This window comes from Mustela putorius, unplaced genomic scaffold (assembly GCF_011764305.1).
Source record: "Mustela putorius furo isolate JIRA1106 unplaced genomic scaffold, ASM1176430v1.1 tig00000166_pilon_pilon_pilon, whole genome shotgun sequence".
NCBI classification, from domain to species: Eukaryota; Metazoa; Chordata; class Mammalia; order Carnivora; family Mustelidae; genus Mustela; species Mustela putorius.
Window position 1 is genome coordinate 936,528 of NW_025421301.1, and position 19,646 is coordinate 956,173.

The window sequence follows — 19,646 nt, forward strand, 5'->3', positions numbered from 1 at the left end:
AGCTTGTGTGGAATGATAATTTTTTTCCCCATTACAGAAGCTTATTGAAGAAAATACCAGTATTTTAAGGATGACTCATAGGCATGTAGTACATTTTTTTTGATCCAACTTTGCTAAGAGTTATGAATTGCTCATAAGGCAGAAGCTTCCTGAAGGATTTCTTTTTTGCAAGTTGAGGAGTTGCTGAAGCCATTCCATGAGAAATTTCCAGCTGTTAAAAGGGCAGCATTAAACTACTCAGTGCAGTTCAACTGTTGGACTATTTCCCGTCTTTTCTTGGTCTTTCTCAAGAGCAGATGAAGCTGTTCTCAGTTTACTATCAGGAGGAAAAACAGAGAGGGTAAGAAATAGTGGAGCCATAAAAGTGAGAGAAATCTGAGGAAAGGGGTAAAATCACTATAATGCCACAATCCCAATAGTTAACTATTTTCATTTTTGCATATTTTAATTCTAACCTGAAGTCAATATTATTTGGCTGATAGTGATGTATATATATCAAACTTAAGGTTTAATTGTCTAACCATATATTCTGTAAGTTTTTATTTAAATTCCAGTTAAGTAACATACAGTGTTAGCTAATATTAGTTTCAGGTGTACAATATAGTGATTCAACACTTCTGCACAAACACTATGCTCATTGCAACAGTACACTCTTTTTTTTTTTTTTAAAGATTATATTTATTTGATAGAGAGAGACACAGCGAGAGAGGGAACACAATTAAGGGGAGAGGGAGAGGGAGAAGCAGGCCTCCTGCCAAGCAGGGAGACCGATGCATGGCAGGATCCCAGGACCCTGGGATCATGACCTGAGCCAAAGGCAGATGCTTACCTGACTGAGCCACCCAGGTGCCCACCCCCCCATCACTTATTTAACCCATTCCTCTGCCCACCTCCCCTCTGGTAACCATCAGTTTGTTCTCTACAGTTATGTCTCACCATATTTTAACACAGTGCTCTCAGTTTCCTTATTTTATACTGGTTTACTATGTTCCTTTGAAAGTATGATGATGTAACATGATTTATGAGCAAATGTTACATTTTTAGCTTCAGAATCAATGATATTTTTAAGTGGCACACACACACTATATTCGTTTCATATACTTATCTCACTTCAAAAATAACAACAATAATCAGCACTTATGGAGAGGCCACGTTGTGGTGAGCTCTGTTCTAGGACTTGAGATATGTTTGGGAAGAAAACAGACAACATCCTCTTTTTCTCGTAGGGAAAGGTAGGTGATAACAAAGCTGGATGACACAATGCTTCTGGGCTCTATGTATTTCATGCGTATTAACTCGGTTCACTCTCTTAACAATGCTGTGAAGCAGATAACCGTCGTCATCTCTGTTTCCTAGGAGAGGAGAGTAGTGAACCAAGAAGCTCAGTTACTTGCTGAAGGTCTTGGTGACCTTAGGGCCAGGATTTGTGACTCCGTGGGCTGCATGCTTCACAGCAATGCTATTCTGCCTCAGCTCCATAATCAGCTCATTTCTACTTATTCTGCTGATGCAAGTAATCAAAAGTCTCTCTTTCTTTCTTTCTTTTTTTTTTTTTTTTTTAAGATTTTACCTTTTCATTTGAGAGAAAGAGAGGGAGAGGGATAAGTAGGCTCCCCGCTGAGCAGGGAGCCCGATGCAGGGCTTGATCCCAGGACCCTGAGATCATGACCTGAGCCGAAGGCATACGCTTAACTAACTGAGCCACCCAGGCCCCCCATCAAAAGTCTTTCTTTTCTCAAATATTTAAAATTTTTACCTCAAATATTTAATATTTCTCTACAAGGTATTGGATAAGTATCATTGCCAACGCTTTCCATTTACAAAACACTCACTGTGTGCCTGGTACTTCAGTTAGCTGAGGAAAATAAGATGGAATCTTTGGTTTTGTGTACTTGCAAAGATTTTGCTTCAGAATAAAAGGGCAATTAGATAATATTTATAACCTCAAATTAGAAAGGGATACAGTGAAGTAGTTCTCAATCCCCTTTGCACTTTAGAATCACCTAGAGGGGTTTTAAAATATGACACCTGGCTCCCTCTTCCAGGGATTCTGACTCAGTTGGTCTCCAGTGGGTTAAGATATAAGTATTTAGCTAGTATGATCATCTGGCAAAGTTATAGAATATTTAAAATCCAAACACTTTAAATCATAGTCATTGTGAGAAGCATAGTTTGAATCAGATCGACCTGGATTAAATCCCATGCCTGCCACTCTCTAGCTATCTGGTTAAGGGTGATGGTTTAAGTTTTTGTGTGGGAGGGAAAATTCTCCTCTGGTCTCTTGGGATCCGCAGTTGCGTCTGACAACTAAACTGACATGGGACTGGCTCACAGGAGAAGAGCAGACAGATTTTATTAAATTTTTACAAGTGCATGAGAGCCCTCACAGAAAAATGCAGATGCAAGACGTGACCAGAACAGGAAGCGTTTAGACCTCTTGGACAAAGATACCATAAATTTGTGAAAAATAACTTGACAAGGGGGTTTGGTGAGGGGCAGGAAGTTGTGGGGAAGTGGTTAGGAGATAAGAGACGAGGAAACCAGGGGAAGATAAGGGTATTTAGTAAGTTTGTTTGTACGGACCTGTTTCTGTGCTGACTCCCAGTCTTCTGGTGATAAGGATGTTCTTCTCTTCCTGGTAGGGAGGGTACTTTTCTCAGGGGAAATTTTGTGGTTTTGTTTTTAGGTAGAATAGGGTAGATCAGAAAGTCCTTCCTGTATCTGCTGTTTCTCAAATGCTTTCAGCTCAAAATAATCAATAGCCCCAAGCAGCATAATTTGGATGGCAGGTCCTGAACGCCTTCCTTTCTGAATCTGAGCTTCTCTTTTCTCATCTATAAAATGGAAATAATTATTTACCTCTTAGAATTGTTTTTGTAAGAATTAAAGAGAATATGCGTGAAAATAATTTTCACAGTCCTGGCATCAAGTGTGCCTAATTAGTGGTTACTTTTTTTCTTTAAGATTTTATTAATTTATTTGAGAAAGAGCGACAGAGATAGCTAGAGAGAGCACGAGCAAGGAGAATAGGGATCCTGATGTGGGGCTCAATTCCAGGACCCTGGGATCATGACCTGAGCCAAGGGCAGATGCTTAACGGACTGAGCTGCCCAGGCACCCCTAGTGGTTACTTTTATCCATTCATGAGTTAATTCACTCAGCAAATACTTGGTGAGCAAGTACCGTGTTCTAGGCATTATTCTAGGTTCTAGGCATTATTCTAGGTGCCGAGGATACAGCGTTGAGTAGAACTGACAAGGGTCTTGCCCTCAAAGTGCTATTTGGATCTTTTATTTTAGCATGAAAAAAATGTGTTTAATCTCATGGTACTTCTATTCTACCTTATAATAGGCCATCTGAACTTGGGATCCCATCCTTCCCTGTCCTCAGAGGGCACACTCCATTGGTTGTCCCCTCTTTTCTCTCTCTACAGGCTCTTTGTCATATTCATGGGAACGTGATCATTTTCTTTTTCATATTAAAAAAAAAATCCTTGAATCAAACCCTTTGGCTTCAAGTTATCCAATATTTATTGCCTTAGCATCTTGCTCCTTTTGCTTTACAGGCAAGTACAGGTATTGCTGGCCCTCACTGTCTCCACTCTGTCTACTTGATCCCTTCTATTCCTCCTGCACATTGAGTTTCTGTCTCCATTAAAGTTACACTGTTGCGGGGCGCCTGGGTGGCTCAGTGGGTTAAGCTGCTGCCTTCGGCTCAGGTCATGATCTCAGGGTCCTGGGATCCAGTCCCGCATCGGGCTCTCTGCTCAGCGGGGAGCCTGCTTCCTCCTCTCTCTCTGCCTGCCTCTTTGCCTACTTGTAATCTCTCTCTGTCAAATAAATAAATAAAATCTTAAAAAAAAAAGTTACACTGTTGCATTTAGGCCTTTGCACATATGGTCTGCACTCTCCCACCACTGCCCCCAATTTGGCTCAGCTTAAATGTGCCTTCTTCTTGGAAGCTTTCCCCCTGACTCTTCAAGATTGGGATAGATACCCTCTCTGTGATTCTGTAGAAGGGTGGGCCTCCCCTTCCCCTGCAATGTGGTGCTTACACTGATTTTTTCTGTATCCTATATTGGCCAAGTAAAGTCATTGAGGTCAGGACCTTGTCACATTCATTGCCACCGTTCTCCTCCTTGGATGGTATTTGATACATAGCAAGGTGCTAAATCATATTTTTAAATGAGTGTGGGGGGGGCCTAGGTGGCGGAGTGGCGGAGTTGGTTAAGTATCCGACTCTTGATCTCAGCTCAGGACTTGATCTCAGGGTTGTGAGTTCAAGCCTCTCACTGGGCTCCATGCTTGGTGTGGGGCCTACTTAAAAAAAAAAAAAAATCAATACATGAGTAATTGAAATAATATTAAATATTATAATATAATAATATCCCTATTAAATAATAACATTTTTAGGGTTCAACAATGTGTCTTCATCTTTATAATTGGGATTTCCTCACATAGTCAGCATTTAGTAGAAATTTGAATAGAATGGAGTATACTTAAAGTAGACTTTTTCTGAATGTAAAACTAGGGCCCAATTTAAGATAAGAATTCTAGAAGTGAGTCAATGACCTTTGAAGTTAGCATTCTGTAGAATCTGAACCTGGAATTTTAAAATATGTCATCAGGAACCTCAAATGTTCCCTAGCCATCAACCCGCCTGAATTCATGTACTACTCTTCTGTTCATTTCTCCTAGTAAAGTGATCCCAAGCTTATCCCACCTTCTTCTTTCCTCTTCCTTTATCTTTAGCATAGACGTGCTTCTTGCTTACAGATCCATAAGCACGTTAAACCACGAGGTAGGGTAAAAAAGCAAGCAGTGCGATGTTGTGAAAAGTGCTTGCCAGTTAGAGTCAGGAGACACTGGTTGTGTTCCTGTCTGTTATAACCTTACTGGAGACTTTGTCTCTTTAGCTGTGATGGGGAAAATACCTTCCCTCTCTAATTCACCAAGTTTTTGTAGGATCAAATGAGTTAACGTAGGTGAAAAGGCTTTTGTGACTTGTATGCGCTGCACAGAGTAAAAGTAAAATCTCTCAATGGATCTTAAATACATGCTATAGTGTAATAGCTCCCTAGTGAGTGGAATCTGCAAAGAGGTAAGAGAGTGCTCCAGTATAGAGAAGTACAGAAATCTAAGGGTTATTTATTTGGGAAACGGGATGCTGGACCTGTTTCCCAGCATGGAATTAGATAAAGGTTTTGGTTTTGCATCGCATCAGCTTCACATCAGACTGTTATGCTGAAAATCTGGGGTGATTCCATCCAAAAAGCCCGGTGTGCTATCAATCAAGAATAAAAAAACGTGGGGCACCTGGGTGGCTCAGTGGGTTAAGCCTCTGCCTTCGGCTCAGGTCATGATCTCAGGGTCCTGGGATAGAGCCCAGCATCAGGCTCTCTGCTCTGCAGGGAGCCTGCTTGCCCCCATTCCCCCACCGCCTGCCTCTCTGACTACTTGTGATCTCTGTCAAATAAATAAATAAAATCTTAAAAAAAAAGAATAAAAAACAATTGATCTAAGAAGGAAACGACATGATATATTGGTGTCTGATAACTGGAAATAACAAAGTTTTATTCCTCCATGAAATCTGATTGGCTCCGATTAATCTAGAAGCACAAGATACAGATGAATACCAAGCAATTGAGTTCCTTTTAAATAGACAGCTACCAGTGAATGTTTCAAACTGCAGGCACCGTGGCAGATCTATGGTTTGCCCATTTCTTAGTTTGGGGATGTATTTTCCCTTGCAGATGTTAGTTACTCGCTTTCCACAATAGAAAGGCTTTACATTGTCATCTTCCAATTGGTAGCCTGAGCATCAAGGGGAGCCCGAGGAATGGTAGAATGCAGACTCTCAGCCCCACCCCAGACCTATTGAACCAGAGTCTGCATTTTAACAGGATCCCTGGGATTGAGTGCATTTAAGTTTAAAGCATCCTGCTTTAAGGGCCACTTAATCATTTTTCAAATGGAAAAACAACAACAAAAAAATCTGTTCTTTAAGGGTGATTCCCTCTCCTGGAGGCAGTGCTCAGATGAGAAACAAAGGCTTCCAGACGGCTGGCAGGTTCCCGTTTCACTCTCCACCTTACAGCCTGATTCTTGGGCTTTTTTGGCTGTGAGGCTTTGGGCAAGTTACTGAACTTCTCTGAGTCTGTTCCCCCATCAGTAAAATGGAGATGATAGCAACGTCTACCTCACGGAACCGTGAGGATAACTCAAATCGGAAAATCTCTGAGCGCTCCATGCAAGGTAAAGCACAATTCACAGGTAAAATTTTATTATTCGTAAGTTGGAAGGCAGGCAAGGTTCTGCATAATTTAAAGTAGCAGTAAGTTTTTTATGGCACAAAGAAGCAGATTGCTATTTGTATCTCTGAAAACCATCATGACTTGACAGTAATGTTTAGAAAGCAGTTTCTTATTTTTCCTTCTAATCTTTCATATTTTCCACTGAAAGAAATTATATAAATTGCACAGCAGAGGCACTCCTCTAGTCGTTGTTATTTAATCATCTTGTAGGTTAGACTGACCTGTTATTATGAATTTGGTGAACCAGGGCCAAATTCAACCTTTGGAACAGGCACACACAGACATAACTCAAGAACCTGACTCACTGACCTACTTTCTCCATCAACAAACAGTAGAATACCCGATTACTTAGTTTTTTGCTCCATCTAGTGGCCACACACGGTTCAATTTTGGGTTGCAGAAAAAACATTGGGAATTCTAGTTCCATATTTTAACTCAAATACATTTAACTTCTCATCATTCAAAAGAGATGATCCAATGTACACATTTTTCATGCTCTTTGTTATATTTGAAACAATAGGCTCAGGAGTCTTGGACCTGGTCAGAAAGTTGGAGACCTTCCTAATCAGAACAGGAAGATTGGAGTCATCTTTGATGCTTCCCTCATAAGATACATCCATTCTGTCATCAACCCCTAAAGATTTATTTAATTCTTATCAACATTATCCAGCCACATGTACTTTTTTAAACCTTCCCTGTGGGACAGTTTGCTTTAGTGGAGGACGGTACTGGACATTCCTCCAGACTCTAGATTTTGGGTACCGGGGGCCTTGATCCCTTGTTGTGCCTGGGAGAGGATTGGCTAGAGGTACACCCAGAGTGAAGAGGCCTGAGCAATAGGATTTCCACCCTAATAAAAGGGGTGTCTTTCTCCCACAGTGTGACCAATGATCAGTAGAGAGCTGAAGGAGCCATGTCAAGGAACAGTAAATCTCTAGGCAGTGAGGACTACAGAGATGCTGGCATATACTTTGTCTCAGTTTCTGACACTCTAAAATTATTAATTTTGGAATTAATTAATGCTTGCCTCCTGAAGAAATACCTAAAGCTGCCTTTGAAGATCTCAGTGCTCTTATCAGTGATTTCGTACTAATGACTGCATGTCTGAGTTCTTTAGAACAGACTTTTAGGCTGAAGAGTGTACCAGGTAAATTTCTCTTTAAAGGGCTTTGGGAACTGTATTACGCTAAGCAAAATAAGTCAGTCAGAGAAAGACAAGTCTCATATCATCTCACTCGTAAGTGGAATTTAAGAAACAAAACAGATGAACACATGGGAAAGGGGCGGGGAGAGGGAAACAAACCATAAGAGAATCTTAACCGTAGAGAATGAACTGAGAGGGTTGAGAGAGAGGTGGGTGGGGGATGGGATAGATGAGTGACGGGTATTAAGGACGGCACTTGTTAGGATGAGCACTGAGTATGAGAGTGATGAAACACTGAATTCTACGCCTGAAACCAGTATTACACTGTAGGTTAACTAACTAGAATTTGAATAAAAATTTGAAAAAAAATTAGAAGGGCTTGGGAAAAGTTGTCTGCATTTTTCCTAAGGTGAGGGACTTTGGTTCAGAGGACACTGGCTCCAAGAGCCTTAGATCCAGAAAGTTTGGGTTGGAACAAGGGGAGACCCAGGTTTTGGGAGGTCTTTATGTTAGTTTCCTAGGGCTGTTATAAAAAAGTATCTTAAACCAAGTGGCTTAAAACAACAAATGTACTGTCTTACAATTGGAGGCTATAAGTCCGAAATCAAGTTGTAGGCAGGGTCATGCCCTCTCTGACAGCCCCAGAGGAGAATTTTCCTTGCTTCTTCTAGCTTCTGGTATCTGATGGCAATCCTTGGTATTCCTTTGCTTATAGACACATCCCTCTAGTCACGTGCCTGTCTTCACCCTGTGTCTCCACATCCACTTCCTCCTGTGCAAACCTGTCTCTATGTCCAAATTTCCCCTTATCACAAGACACCAGTCCTATTGAAGTAGGGTCCACCCTAATGACCGAATTTTAACTTGATTACCTCTATAAAGATCCTATTTCCAAATAAGGTGGAATTCTGAAGTACTAAATGTTTGGACTTCAACATATCTCTTTGTTTGCCCACAATTAAACTAATAACGAGCCTGAATTTATACAACTTAAATGGTCCTCTTAACTATTAAAAATATAGGGGCATCTGCCTGGCTCAGTTGGAAGAGCAGGCAACTCTTGATCTTGGGGTTGTGAGTTCAAGCCCCATGTTGGGTGTGGAGATTACTTAAAAATAAAAGTCTTAAAAAAAAAGATTAAAAATACAAAACGACAAATACCTAATTAGGCCTTGGAAGGAGCTTGTATGAATAAGAAATTTCACAGTACAACCTCTTACGGTTTACAACATTAGAGTAGCTGTTGGTGGGTATGAATTTGACTGCAAACAAGTCATATTGTACCCACATTTAACTCATAGGAACTTACCTGTACCTGTGTAGGCCCACAGGAGAGAGAGAGAGGCTACTCATTGTTCTTCCTGAACCTATGCCCTGGAGGAAGAAGTGAAGCTCAGAGAGGAGACTCTGGCTGGGAAAAGTGTGAGTCTATTGTTCGAAGATTGCTGTCGTGTACAAGACCGTGAACGCCAGTCAGTGACTTCATTTGTTGCTCAAATGAAGAAAGAGCAGTGGAGGACAGGCCGGAGTTTGGCTTCTTTTGCCCCATATCCTGAGTTTAGAACCCAAACCTCTATTTGAGATGTGGCCCATGTTCCTCTTTGGCTCAAGCTTAACTCAACATGGTCTCTTTCTGAATTTCTCCTATGTACTATAGCTGGTAAAGTACAAGCAGGAGGTGGAGGTTGGTGGATCACCAGAATGAAAAAGGGAGCCAGGCACGGGGCATCAACTTAGTCCCTGCAAGCTAGGGAAGATGGGAATTGATAAAAAAAAGGGAGTATTTCTCACTGACATTTTGCTAGCTTCTGAATAGGAGCATCCTGATGGGCTGGCTGTCGGAATGAATGGAACTGGCCCTTCATCAGCCATTCATAGAGATGTGTGCAGCAGGAGACTGGACTCTAATGCAAGGCTTGAGGGGGCACTGCTCTGTCTCAGAGGAGTGTTTCTGTAATAGTCTTTAATAGTCCAGTGAGGCATATACACTTACTGGGGAAAAAATGAGGAATAAAATCTTCTGTCAACCCAGGAAATCCTCTCCACAAGTGTAGAAAAGAAAGAACACAGTTTTACCATTGGATACACATTAAACCAGACTGCAATTAGGACACAGGCATTCCTTTAATGAGACTGCAAAAAGAAAAAAAACTCACCCTTTTCTATAGACAAACACATAGACTATATAGATTACATATTCCCAAGATAAATGGTAACCAGTGGTTACGTAAGGAGGATTTGGCAGTACCGTTTGTTATACATTCTTTCTTAGTTCTTTCTAAATTCATTTGGTAATGGGCATGGCCACTTGTGTCAGTTATTTGCCATTGTTTGAAAGAAAAACAAACTTTTAAAAAAAAGATTTTATGTATTTGTTAGAGAGAGAGCGAGCGAGAGAGCGCGCACACAAGCAGGGGGAGTGGGAGGCAAAAGGAGAGGGAGAAGCAGGCTCCCCCCTGAGTAGGGAGCCCCAGGGAAGGTGCTCAATCCCATCATGATCACGATGGACCCCAGGATCACAACCGGAGCAGAAGGCAGATGCGTAAGCAATTGAACCACCCAGGATGACTGAGCCACCTAGACAATCCCCTAAACAAACCTTTCTCTAACTCTTTGACTTGCAGGTAGTTACAGCTTAGAACAGGTCACCTTAGGCTAAATTCCCCTGGTGACAGGAAGATAAGAGTGCTATCTTCCTTCTTGTTTACTGAGATGGCTACTAGGACCTAAGGAAAAACATTCCTGCTTGGTTAGACCGGCAAAAGGCCGATTTAGCTGTTAAAAAGATTTATACACCCATCAAAGTGATGAGGGAGAATTTACAAACGGAAGCTTTTTGAAGAGAATGTTCTAGGAAAAGGCAAGGGGGAAAAGTTCTCTGCTTTTTGTCAACAGGGAAAATTCAATCTTATTTTTAGTTAGTTATACATTTCCTTATTGGCAAAATGGATGTTTGAGGGAAGAATTCACCCATGAAGAAGCGATAAAGAGGAGGCCAAGACCTATTTATGAGGGTAGATTGGGAGTTCTAGAAAACCAGGGAGGTGTCATGTTGGTCCTTCTGTGGGCATCTATTTTTCCTCTTGTGGAAAAGCAGAGATGTGGGATTAGGAGTGATATAGACAGAAATACAAGAGAAAAACATCAAGAGAAAGATTCCTGTTAGTAAGAAACTGCCCAGTGACTTGGATGCCACTTTCCTACTCTACTGTCTTTTGTGGGGCAGAAGGGAGCCATGAGGTCCTTTTGCTCTAGGATGGAGAGGGCATGAACGATAATGATGTAAAACTTAAGCACACACTGATGACTTACAACCAATTACAGCTGCTCATGGGTGGCATGAAGCCTCTGGGAAGCTCTCTCTGTGCCTAGGACTGTGTGTGTGTGAGAGTGTGTGAGGGGGATGCTTTCCAAGGGGAGTCATCCCCAGAGAGGGCAAATGAGATATTATCACAGGATTCGGTTCACCTTTTCCATCCCTAGAGATTTGGGGGATTGAACACTTCACCCCTCTGGGCAGGGTATCCATTTTACTTTGTCAGCAGGGAAGAGAATTATTTAGATACACTGCTGGTCGGTAAGGAAACCCTTATCTTGTCCTGTCAGGAGAGGTGTGACACATTTACAAAAAGGTCTCAGTAGTTGTAACAGCAGGGCAGACCAGGAGTGAGACCGAACTCAGGACCTCTCTGTTTATGGGAGAATTCTGAGTCTTACTGAGAGGGTCCAGGCCCACCTACCCACTTTAAAGTATACGCCACCCACCCACTAAACTTACAATCTTATAATTCAAATATAGTATTGGTCTTTAAAACCAAATTGCTACATTACAATTAATTTTTCCATTATCCAGTTTTATGTTTAAAACTTTAGTAATTACAGAAAGTCTTATTACAGGACGGAGTTTATAAAACGTTCCCAATCACTCCTGTTTAACTCGAAGGGTAAGACCATTTGTTCGGTAAGGCAAAGAACATCCCTTTGTGTTCCCGCCTTTGCCAATTATACACGTTAGTAACTTTGAGACACGGAGCCCCTGATGCTCCCCAGTACTCGGAAAATTTGCTCCAGAAATGTACAAACAAAACTCTAGAAAACCATTTTGGGATTAATTTCAGATACTTCAAGGATCCTTACAAGTACCCCCCCCCCGCGCCCCCAAAGAGAAAGTCATTTCTGGCATTCCAACTTCTCGCCCTTAGAATGTCTCTAAAGCTTGTTTCCCTGATCCATGTCAAGGAAAACTTCCCAAATTTCAGCTCAAACTCAGATCCTGCCGGGACGCCAAGCTGGGCAGAAAAAAGGGCGATCAGGCTCTAGGTCGTTAACAGTGGTGGGAAGGACACTTTCATCACTAAAACAGATGCTTTTGTGGAAGCTGCGGATCAGTCTACGCCTGGAAAGAGGGCTGGCTTCTCTACATCTTCAGGGGTGTCTATCTGCTGACTAGGGAAGAATACAAAATACGTGTCATTTGCGGGAACCGGTACGAGGCCACCCGCGCTTGCGCGAAGCCGTCCTAAGGGCGAGCGGGAGTTCTCGGTGGGGCGGGGCAATGGAAGACGCGCCCCTCCCACTCGCCGTGGCTTTAACTCCCTCCCGTCCCTCTGAACCAGCATCTCCGTCTTTCCCTCTGACCTCGGAAAGAAGGGGGCGGGGCCTTTAGGGGCGGAAGTAGCAGTGCATTGTGGGCTCTCTTAGAGTGGTGGAGTTGATCCTGAATGAAAGTGGCGCGCCGCCTCTGACGTTTCCCGGGCAGGAGCTGCTGGGATTTCGACCCCTGCCGGGATTCGGGTGCCTCGGACCCTCGGTACGGAGCCGACCGCGAGGAGGCGGCGGCGTTGGCGCGGCGAACGTTGGTGGAGGGGGCGCCTCTGCGCGGCCCCGAGACATGGCTCATAACAAGATCCCACCACGGTGGCTGAACTGTCCGCGGCGCGGCCAGCCGGTGGCAGGTAACCCGGACGGGGGTGGTGGTCGAGTCCCTGCATATCCGCGGGCCCGTGGGTGGGCCGTGTGAGGGGCGCAGCTTTCGTGGGGATCCGTGCTTGTTAGTGGTATTTCAGGACCGAGATGTGCTCGGTCGGACGAAGCTTCGTGGTTGAGTGTTTGGGAAAGTGATTGGAGGGGTGGGCCGGTGGGTGGGGGCCCGTGTCACTCTCCAGGACGACTAAGTATTGCGAACGCGAAAGTAGACAGGAGGTTTGGGTAGCGGGAGCTGGGGGCCCAAGAGCACAGCGGGCATTACTTTGAAGCTTAGAAGTTTAGGAACCTTCCAGGTTTCTCGGATGGGGAAGGGACAAGTGTCAGTCCTGAGATGGAGGGCTCGAGAGGAGAGGGAAGTTTCCCAGTGCTGAAATGGATCGACACTGACTGGAGTTTGGTTTTTAAAAACGATTTTGTTGTGAATTTTTGCGTCTTCATTGAGTTTGACACACAACAAACCTTAAAGTGCTGTGTGAGAAATGCCGCATACACAGACACACTTCCAGTGAAACACCCATGAAACCATCACTACAATCAAAACAGTGAACATAACGATCACCTCTCAAGAGTTTCGACTGCCCCCTGTAATCCCTTCCTCCTCAGGCAATCTCTTACATGCTTTCTGTCATAGATTAGTTTGCATTTTCTATACTTAAAAAAAAATGGAATCATACAGTGCATACACTTGTTTTGGGGGGAAGGTCTCTGTATGCTTTTGCTCAGCATTGTTATTTTGAGATTTATCCAAGTTCTTGTATGTTTGTATGTGCATCCCTTTTTATTGCACATACAAACAGTAGTAGTCCATTGTTAATGGATGCAGCACATTTGTTTATCCATACACTCACTGATAGTCATTTAGGTTGTTTGCAGTTTTTGGCTATTACAAATTAACCTGCTATGAACATTCCTGTACAGTAATTTGTATGGATATATGCTTTCATTTCTCTTGTGTCAGTTTCTAGGAGAGGAAAGGATCATATGGTAGGTGTATGTTTAACCTTTTAAAAAAATGTCAAACTCTTTTTAAAAGCCATAGCATTTTACATTCCCACCATTAATGTCTGAGAGTTCTGTTTAGTTCATATCCTCTCCAAGGCTTGGTATGGTCAGTCTTTTTAATTTTACCCACGATAATAGGTATTTAGTCATATTGTGGTTTGTGGTGTATGTGAGCTTCTTGGCAATTCACATATCTTCTGTGAGATGTCCAGATCATGTACTGATTTTTTAATTGGGTTTTTATCTTATTGTTGAATTGTTAGACTTCTTTATATATTGTAAATACAAATCGTATGTTGGATATATGCTTAAATTTTTTTTTCTCCCGTCTGTGGCTTGGTTTTTCATTTTCTTAACACTGTGTTTTTGAGGAGTGAATGATTTACATTTGAACTACAACTTGCTGCTGATTCTAGAAGGTATTTTGCAACAAAAATTAAAGGGTTTTGTAGTGAACTATGATTACATGTTATGTATATATCTATAGTATGTCTTACTAGTTATTTGAAATTGTTGAAAGAGTCCTTTTTTATTTTTTTTAAAGATTTTTTTTTAATTTTTAAAAAAATTTAATTTTTTGTTTTTTTATAAACATATAATGTATTATTAGCCCCAGGGGTACAGCTGTGTGAGTCGCCAGGTTTACACACTTCACAGCACTCACCATAGCACATACTGTCCTCAATGTTCATAACCCCACCACTCTCTCCTTACCCGCCTCCCCCCGGCCATTCTCAGTTTGTTTTGTGACATTAAGAGTCTCTTATGGTTTGTCAAGATTTTTTTTTTTTTAAATTCATTTAAGAGAGAGGGAGAGACAGAGACAGAGCACAAGCTAGGGGAGAGGCAGAAGCAGACTCCCTGCTGAGCTGGGAGCCCGATGTGTGGGACTTGATTCCAGAACCTGGAGATCATGACCTGAGACCAAGGCAGACGCTTAACTGAGCCACCTAGGTGTCCCAAGAGCCCTTTTAAAATTCAGGTTCCTGGGGCGCCTGGGTGGCTCAGTGGGTTAAGCCGCTGCCTTCGGCTCAGGTCATGATCTCAGAGTCTTGGGATCGAGTCCCGCATCGGGCTCTCTGCTCAGCAGAGAGCCTGCTTCCCTCTCTCTCTCTGCCTGCCTCTCCATCTACTTGTGATTTCTCTCTGTCAAATAAATAAATAAAATCTTTAAAAAAAAAAAAAAAAAAAAAAATTCAGGTTCCTAATTCTCCTGCTTTGTCAGGGTTTTTTTTTTTTCCCCACATTTTACATAAAATCCTTAGTAAGTAGAGCCATATCAATGATGGCTAAAAATAATACTGAAAGATAACCTAAGCAAGTCTTAGGGTGAGGAAATGTCTTTAATGAAAAATGAAAAAATTTTCTTCATGCTCTAACCATTTTTTAAAAAAGATTTATTAGAGAGAGAGAGAGTACATACAAGCAAGGGGAGGGGCAGAGAATCTCAAGCAGCCTCTGCCTCCCTCCTGAATGCAGAGCTTGGTGTAGAACTCAATCTCACCATCCTGAGGTTATGACCTGAGCTGAAATCAAGAGGTGGTTGCTTAAGTGACTGTGCCATTTAGACACTCCTGCTCTAACCTTTTTTTTTTTTTTTTTTAAAGAGTTTATTTATTTGACAGAGAGAGAAAAATCACAACTAGGCAGAGAGGCAGGCAGATCCCAGGTGCTCGATCCCAGGACCCTGAGATCATGACTTGAGCCAAAGGCAGAGGCTTAACCCACTGAGCCACCCAGGTGCCACAACTCTAACCGTTTTTATATGCATTTTCACTTGTAATAAAAGCAGTTGTTCTTGGTAATCATTGTACTTATTCAAATTAATTGGTCACAGTTCTTTACATTTTTCTTTGTAGGCCGTTTTGACTTTTCTCCCCTTACCATCTCTAACTTTGTAGTGAATCCTTTCTTTATTACATGTGGCTTTTTTCTATGGAGTTATGGAAAAGCCTCTAGATTTAGATCAGTGGCTTCTTCTTCTTCTTTTTTTTTTTTTTTTAAAGATTTTATTTATTATTATTTGTCAGGGAGAGAGAGAGAGTGAGTGCCGGCACACAAGTAGGGAGAGCAGCAAGTTCCCAGCTGAACAAGGAGTCTGATGTGGAACTCAATCCCAGGACACTGGGATCATGATCTGAGCTGAAGGCAGACGCTAAACCAACTGAGCCACCCAGGGATCCCAGATGTATGGTTTCTTTTCTAGCTTGGAGCATGTTTCCTGGATTCTTTCACTAGAATTATCTGCTACGCTGATTTGTGAGAAAAACAAGATCATAAAGTTCTTGCCAAAGTGATTATTTTTTAATTTGGAGTTAGAAAAATTGTTTAAATATCAGAGTTCTAATGTAATGTGCAGGCTGGCAGTGACAAAGATCAGAACACTGACTTATTGTTAAATAGAACAAGTGTGGCACTGACTTGGGGTAGATAGCAGCAGGTAAGGTGCTGACTTCCAGGTAGCTTTAGGTCTCTCTCAGAAATAGAGTTGTGTGCCTTTTTTTCTCCCTCTGCTGGGAATTAAGGGCCAGGAATTAAGCTTTTCCTTATTATTGTATTGGAATATTTTGGCTTCCCAAAATTAGACTCTTTAATTATTGTGGTTCGGTGAGATACTAAGCTCATCTATCAGATTAACTATGATCCATGGACAGAACCCTAGGCCTCCTGATAATTGAGCTGGATTTTTACTAGTAATCAGTATTGCTTTGGTTGTGATGCTTATTAGAAAGTACAGTGAACACAATGTACAATTCTTTTTTTTTTTTTTAAAGATTTTATTTACTTATTTGACAGACAGAGATTACAAGTAGGCGGAGAGGCGGGCAGAGAGAGAGAGGAGGAAGCAGGCTCCCTACTGAGCAGAGACCCTGATGTGGGGCTCAATCCCAGGACCTTGAGATCATGACCTGAGCTGAAGGCAGAGGCTTTAAAACCCACTGAGCCACCTAAGCGCTCCACAATGTATGATTCTTGATAAGTTTCTGTAAATTTCCCTTAAAGTTCTGTCTCTGCCTCTCCTAGGAGTGTTCATACCGCATTGTATATTTTGGAAATGCAGGTTCGCAATGTTTTACAGTAGGTGGAGTAAAAAATACTAGTTATATTCTTGCAACTTTAGTGAAAAATAAGGAGTAATTCACATTCTACTTTCTACCTCCTATTTTCTTTCTTTCTTTTTTTTTTTTTTTTTTAAGATTTTTAAATTTATTTGACAGAGAGATAGAGATCACAAGTAGGCAGAGAGGTAGGCAGAGAGAGAGGGGGAAGCAGGCTCCCTGCTGGGCAGAGAACCCGATGTGGGGATCAATCCCAGGACCCTGAGATCATGACCTGAGCCAAAGGCAGAGGCTTAAACTCACTGAAGTAATCCATGCTTATTGTATAATTTCCTTAGTATTTGGCGTATTTAGGAAAATGTGTTATGGCTGTTTATATTTTCTCAATGTGAACATTAGGATACATCTCAGTAGTATTAGATTTCATAATTTTCCTGAATCAGAAAGAAGATGGTACTAATTATATATATAATCTGTTCCACTATGAAGTTACTTTCTCTGATTAAATCAGACTTCCAATGAGGGAGAGCTCCTGGAGATAGGGCCAAGTTTTATTTTTGAAAAATTATTTTATTCACCTTATGAGTGATAGATTTTAGGGGAACACTTTGAAAAAACAAGAATTCTCATTTCTTAAAGGGAGATTATTCAACATAAAATTACTGTGCTTACTATGTGTGAAGAACTTACTTGAAACTAACTGTAGGAATGTAATATGAAACAGTATTGTGATAGGGATGGTGACTTTGGAGTCATTTTACCAGCAAATACTTGAGAGTCTTTGTGTTAGAGTACTTTGTGTTAGTCCTTAGGGCTAGGGAGATGACTTAGACATAGTTTATGGTGTCAGCCATCTGCTTTGTGGTGAAATTTTTCTTTGCGAGCTCTGAGCTGTATAGGTTTAGGCCCAAAGAAGTCAGGTGGTTGAGTTTATTGAGGTCTGGTTTTTTCTAGGTTAAGTATGGCTGAGTGATATGGAGGATCAGGGAGGTTAAGGGTATTTAGTGGGACTGACCGTGGTGATCAGCTGTGGACTTTTTAACATTGGATAAGGAAAGTGAAGCCTGGAGGAGCTGATGGAAACAGGATTGTGCCTCTGAGACAAAAGTGAGAAGGAGAGATGGTCTAGTGGGAGAATCTTCTAATCTGTATTACTTACTTAATTATTATGTTTCTTGTTTATGGTTTATCTTTCCCCAATAGAGTGTAAGCTCTTTGAGGGCAGGGATTTTTTTTTCAAAAGATTTTATTTTTATTTGAGAGAGAGAGAATGAGAGATAGCACATGAGCAGAGAGGGAGAGGGAGAAGAAGGCTCCCTGCTGAGCAGAGAGCCTGATGCGGGGCTCAATCCCAGGATCCTGGGATCATGACCAGAGCTGAAGGCAGGCGCTTAACCAACTGAGCCATCCAGGTGCCCCTGAGGACAGGGATTTTTATCTGGGTTTTTTTTTTTTTTTAATAAAGATTTTGTTTATTTATTTGACAGACAGAGATCACAAGTAGGCAGAGAGGCAGGCAGAGAGAGAGGAGGAAGCAGGCTCCCTGCTGAGGAGAGAGCCCGATTCGGGGCTCGATCCTAGCACCCTGGGATCATGACCTGAGCTGAAGGCATAGGTTTTAACCCACTGAGCCACCCAGGTGCCCTTTTATCTGTTTTTTTTTTTTTTTCCTTTTCACTAATGCATTTCATGTACCTAGAACAGTGCTTAGTACATAATGGGTACTCTTTAAATATTTATTAAATAAGCCAATGTAGTATAATAATTAATGTGAGTTGATGGTAGAGATGGTGAGAAGTGTATGATATGTTTTGAAGATAGATCTGAGAGGATTTGCTGATGGATTGAAAATGGGGTGTGAGAATGAAACTGAACTATTTCCTTACACCAAACACAAAAATAGACTCAAAGTGGATGAAAGACCTTAATGTGAGACAGGAATCCATCAAAATCCTTGAGGAGAACACAGGCAGCAACCTCTTCCGACCTCAGCCGAAGCAACTTCTTCCTAGAAACATCGCCAAAGGCAAGGGAAGCAGGGGAAAAAAATGGACTATTGGGACTTCTTCAAGATCAAAAGCTTTTGCACAGCAAAGGAAACAGTCAACAAAACCAAAAGATAACTGACAGAATGGGAGAAGATATTCACAAATGACATATCAGATAAAGGGCTAGTATCCAAAATATATAAAGAACTTATCAAACTCAACACGCAAAGAATAATCCAATCAAGAAATGGGCTCAAAATGTGAACAGACATTTCTGATGGCCAATAGACACATGAAAAAATGCTCAACATTACTCAGCATCAGGGAAATATGAATCAAAACCACAATGAGATACTGCCTCACACCAGTCAGAGTGGCTAAAATTAACAAGTCAGGAAACGACAGATGTTGGAGAGGATGCAGAGAAAGGGGAGCCCTCCTATACTGTTGGTGGGAATGCAAGCTGGTGCAGCCACTCTGAAAAACAGCATGGAGGTTCCTCAAAAAGCTGAAAATAGAACTACCTTACGACCTAGCAATGGCTCTACTGGGTATTTACCCTAAAGATACGAATGTAGTGATCCGAAGGGGCATGTGCACCCGAATGTTTATAGCAGCAATGCCCACAATAGCCAAACTATGGAAAGAACCTAGATGTCCATCAACAAATGAATGGATAAAGAAGAAGTGGTGTAAAGATTCAATGGAATACTATGCAGCCATCAAAAGAAATGAAATCTTGCCATTTGCAATGATGTGGATGGAACTAGAGGGTATTGTGCTGAGTGAAATAAGTCAATCAGAGAAAGACAGTTATCATATGATCTCCCTGATATGAGGAATTTGAGAGGCAGAGTGGAGGGTTTGGAAGGTAGGGAAGGAAAAACTGAAACAAGATGGAATCAGGAGGGAGACAAACCATAAGAGACTCTTAATCTCACAAAACAAACTGAGGGTTGCTGGGGGGAGGGGAGGTGTGAGAGGGTGGTTGTGATGTGGACATTGGGGAGGGAATGTGCTATGGTGAGTGCTGTAAAATGTGTAAGCCTGATGATTCACAGACCTGTACCCCTGGGGCAAATAATACATTATATGTTAATAAAAAATAATAAAAAAGAGAATTTCAGAAGTAAAAAAAAAAAAAAAAAGAAAAT

The 19,646-nt window shown here is 41.7% G+C and overlaps 1 protein-coding gene across 1 annotated transcript in view; it reads left to right on the forward strand.

Annotated features, from left to right (window-relative positions):
- The first annotated feature begins 12,119 nt into the window (after positions 1-12,119).
- Positions 12,120-19,646, forward strand: part of RNGTT (RNA guanylyltransferase and 5'-phosphatase) — a 340,835-nt gene continuing 333,308 nt past the window's right edge. Inside the window, exon 1 of the mRNA XM_004766922.3 lies at positions 12,120-12,412. Within this exon, the coding sequence (XP_004766979.1) occupies positions 12,349-12,412 (64 nt within the window). The 5' untranslated portion in view covers positions 12,120-12,348. The remainder of the gene's footprint in view (positions 12,413-19,646) is intronic.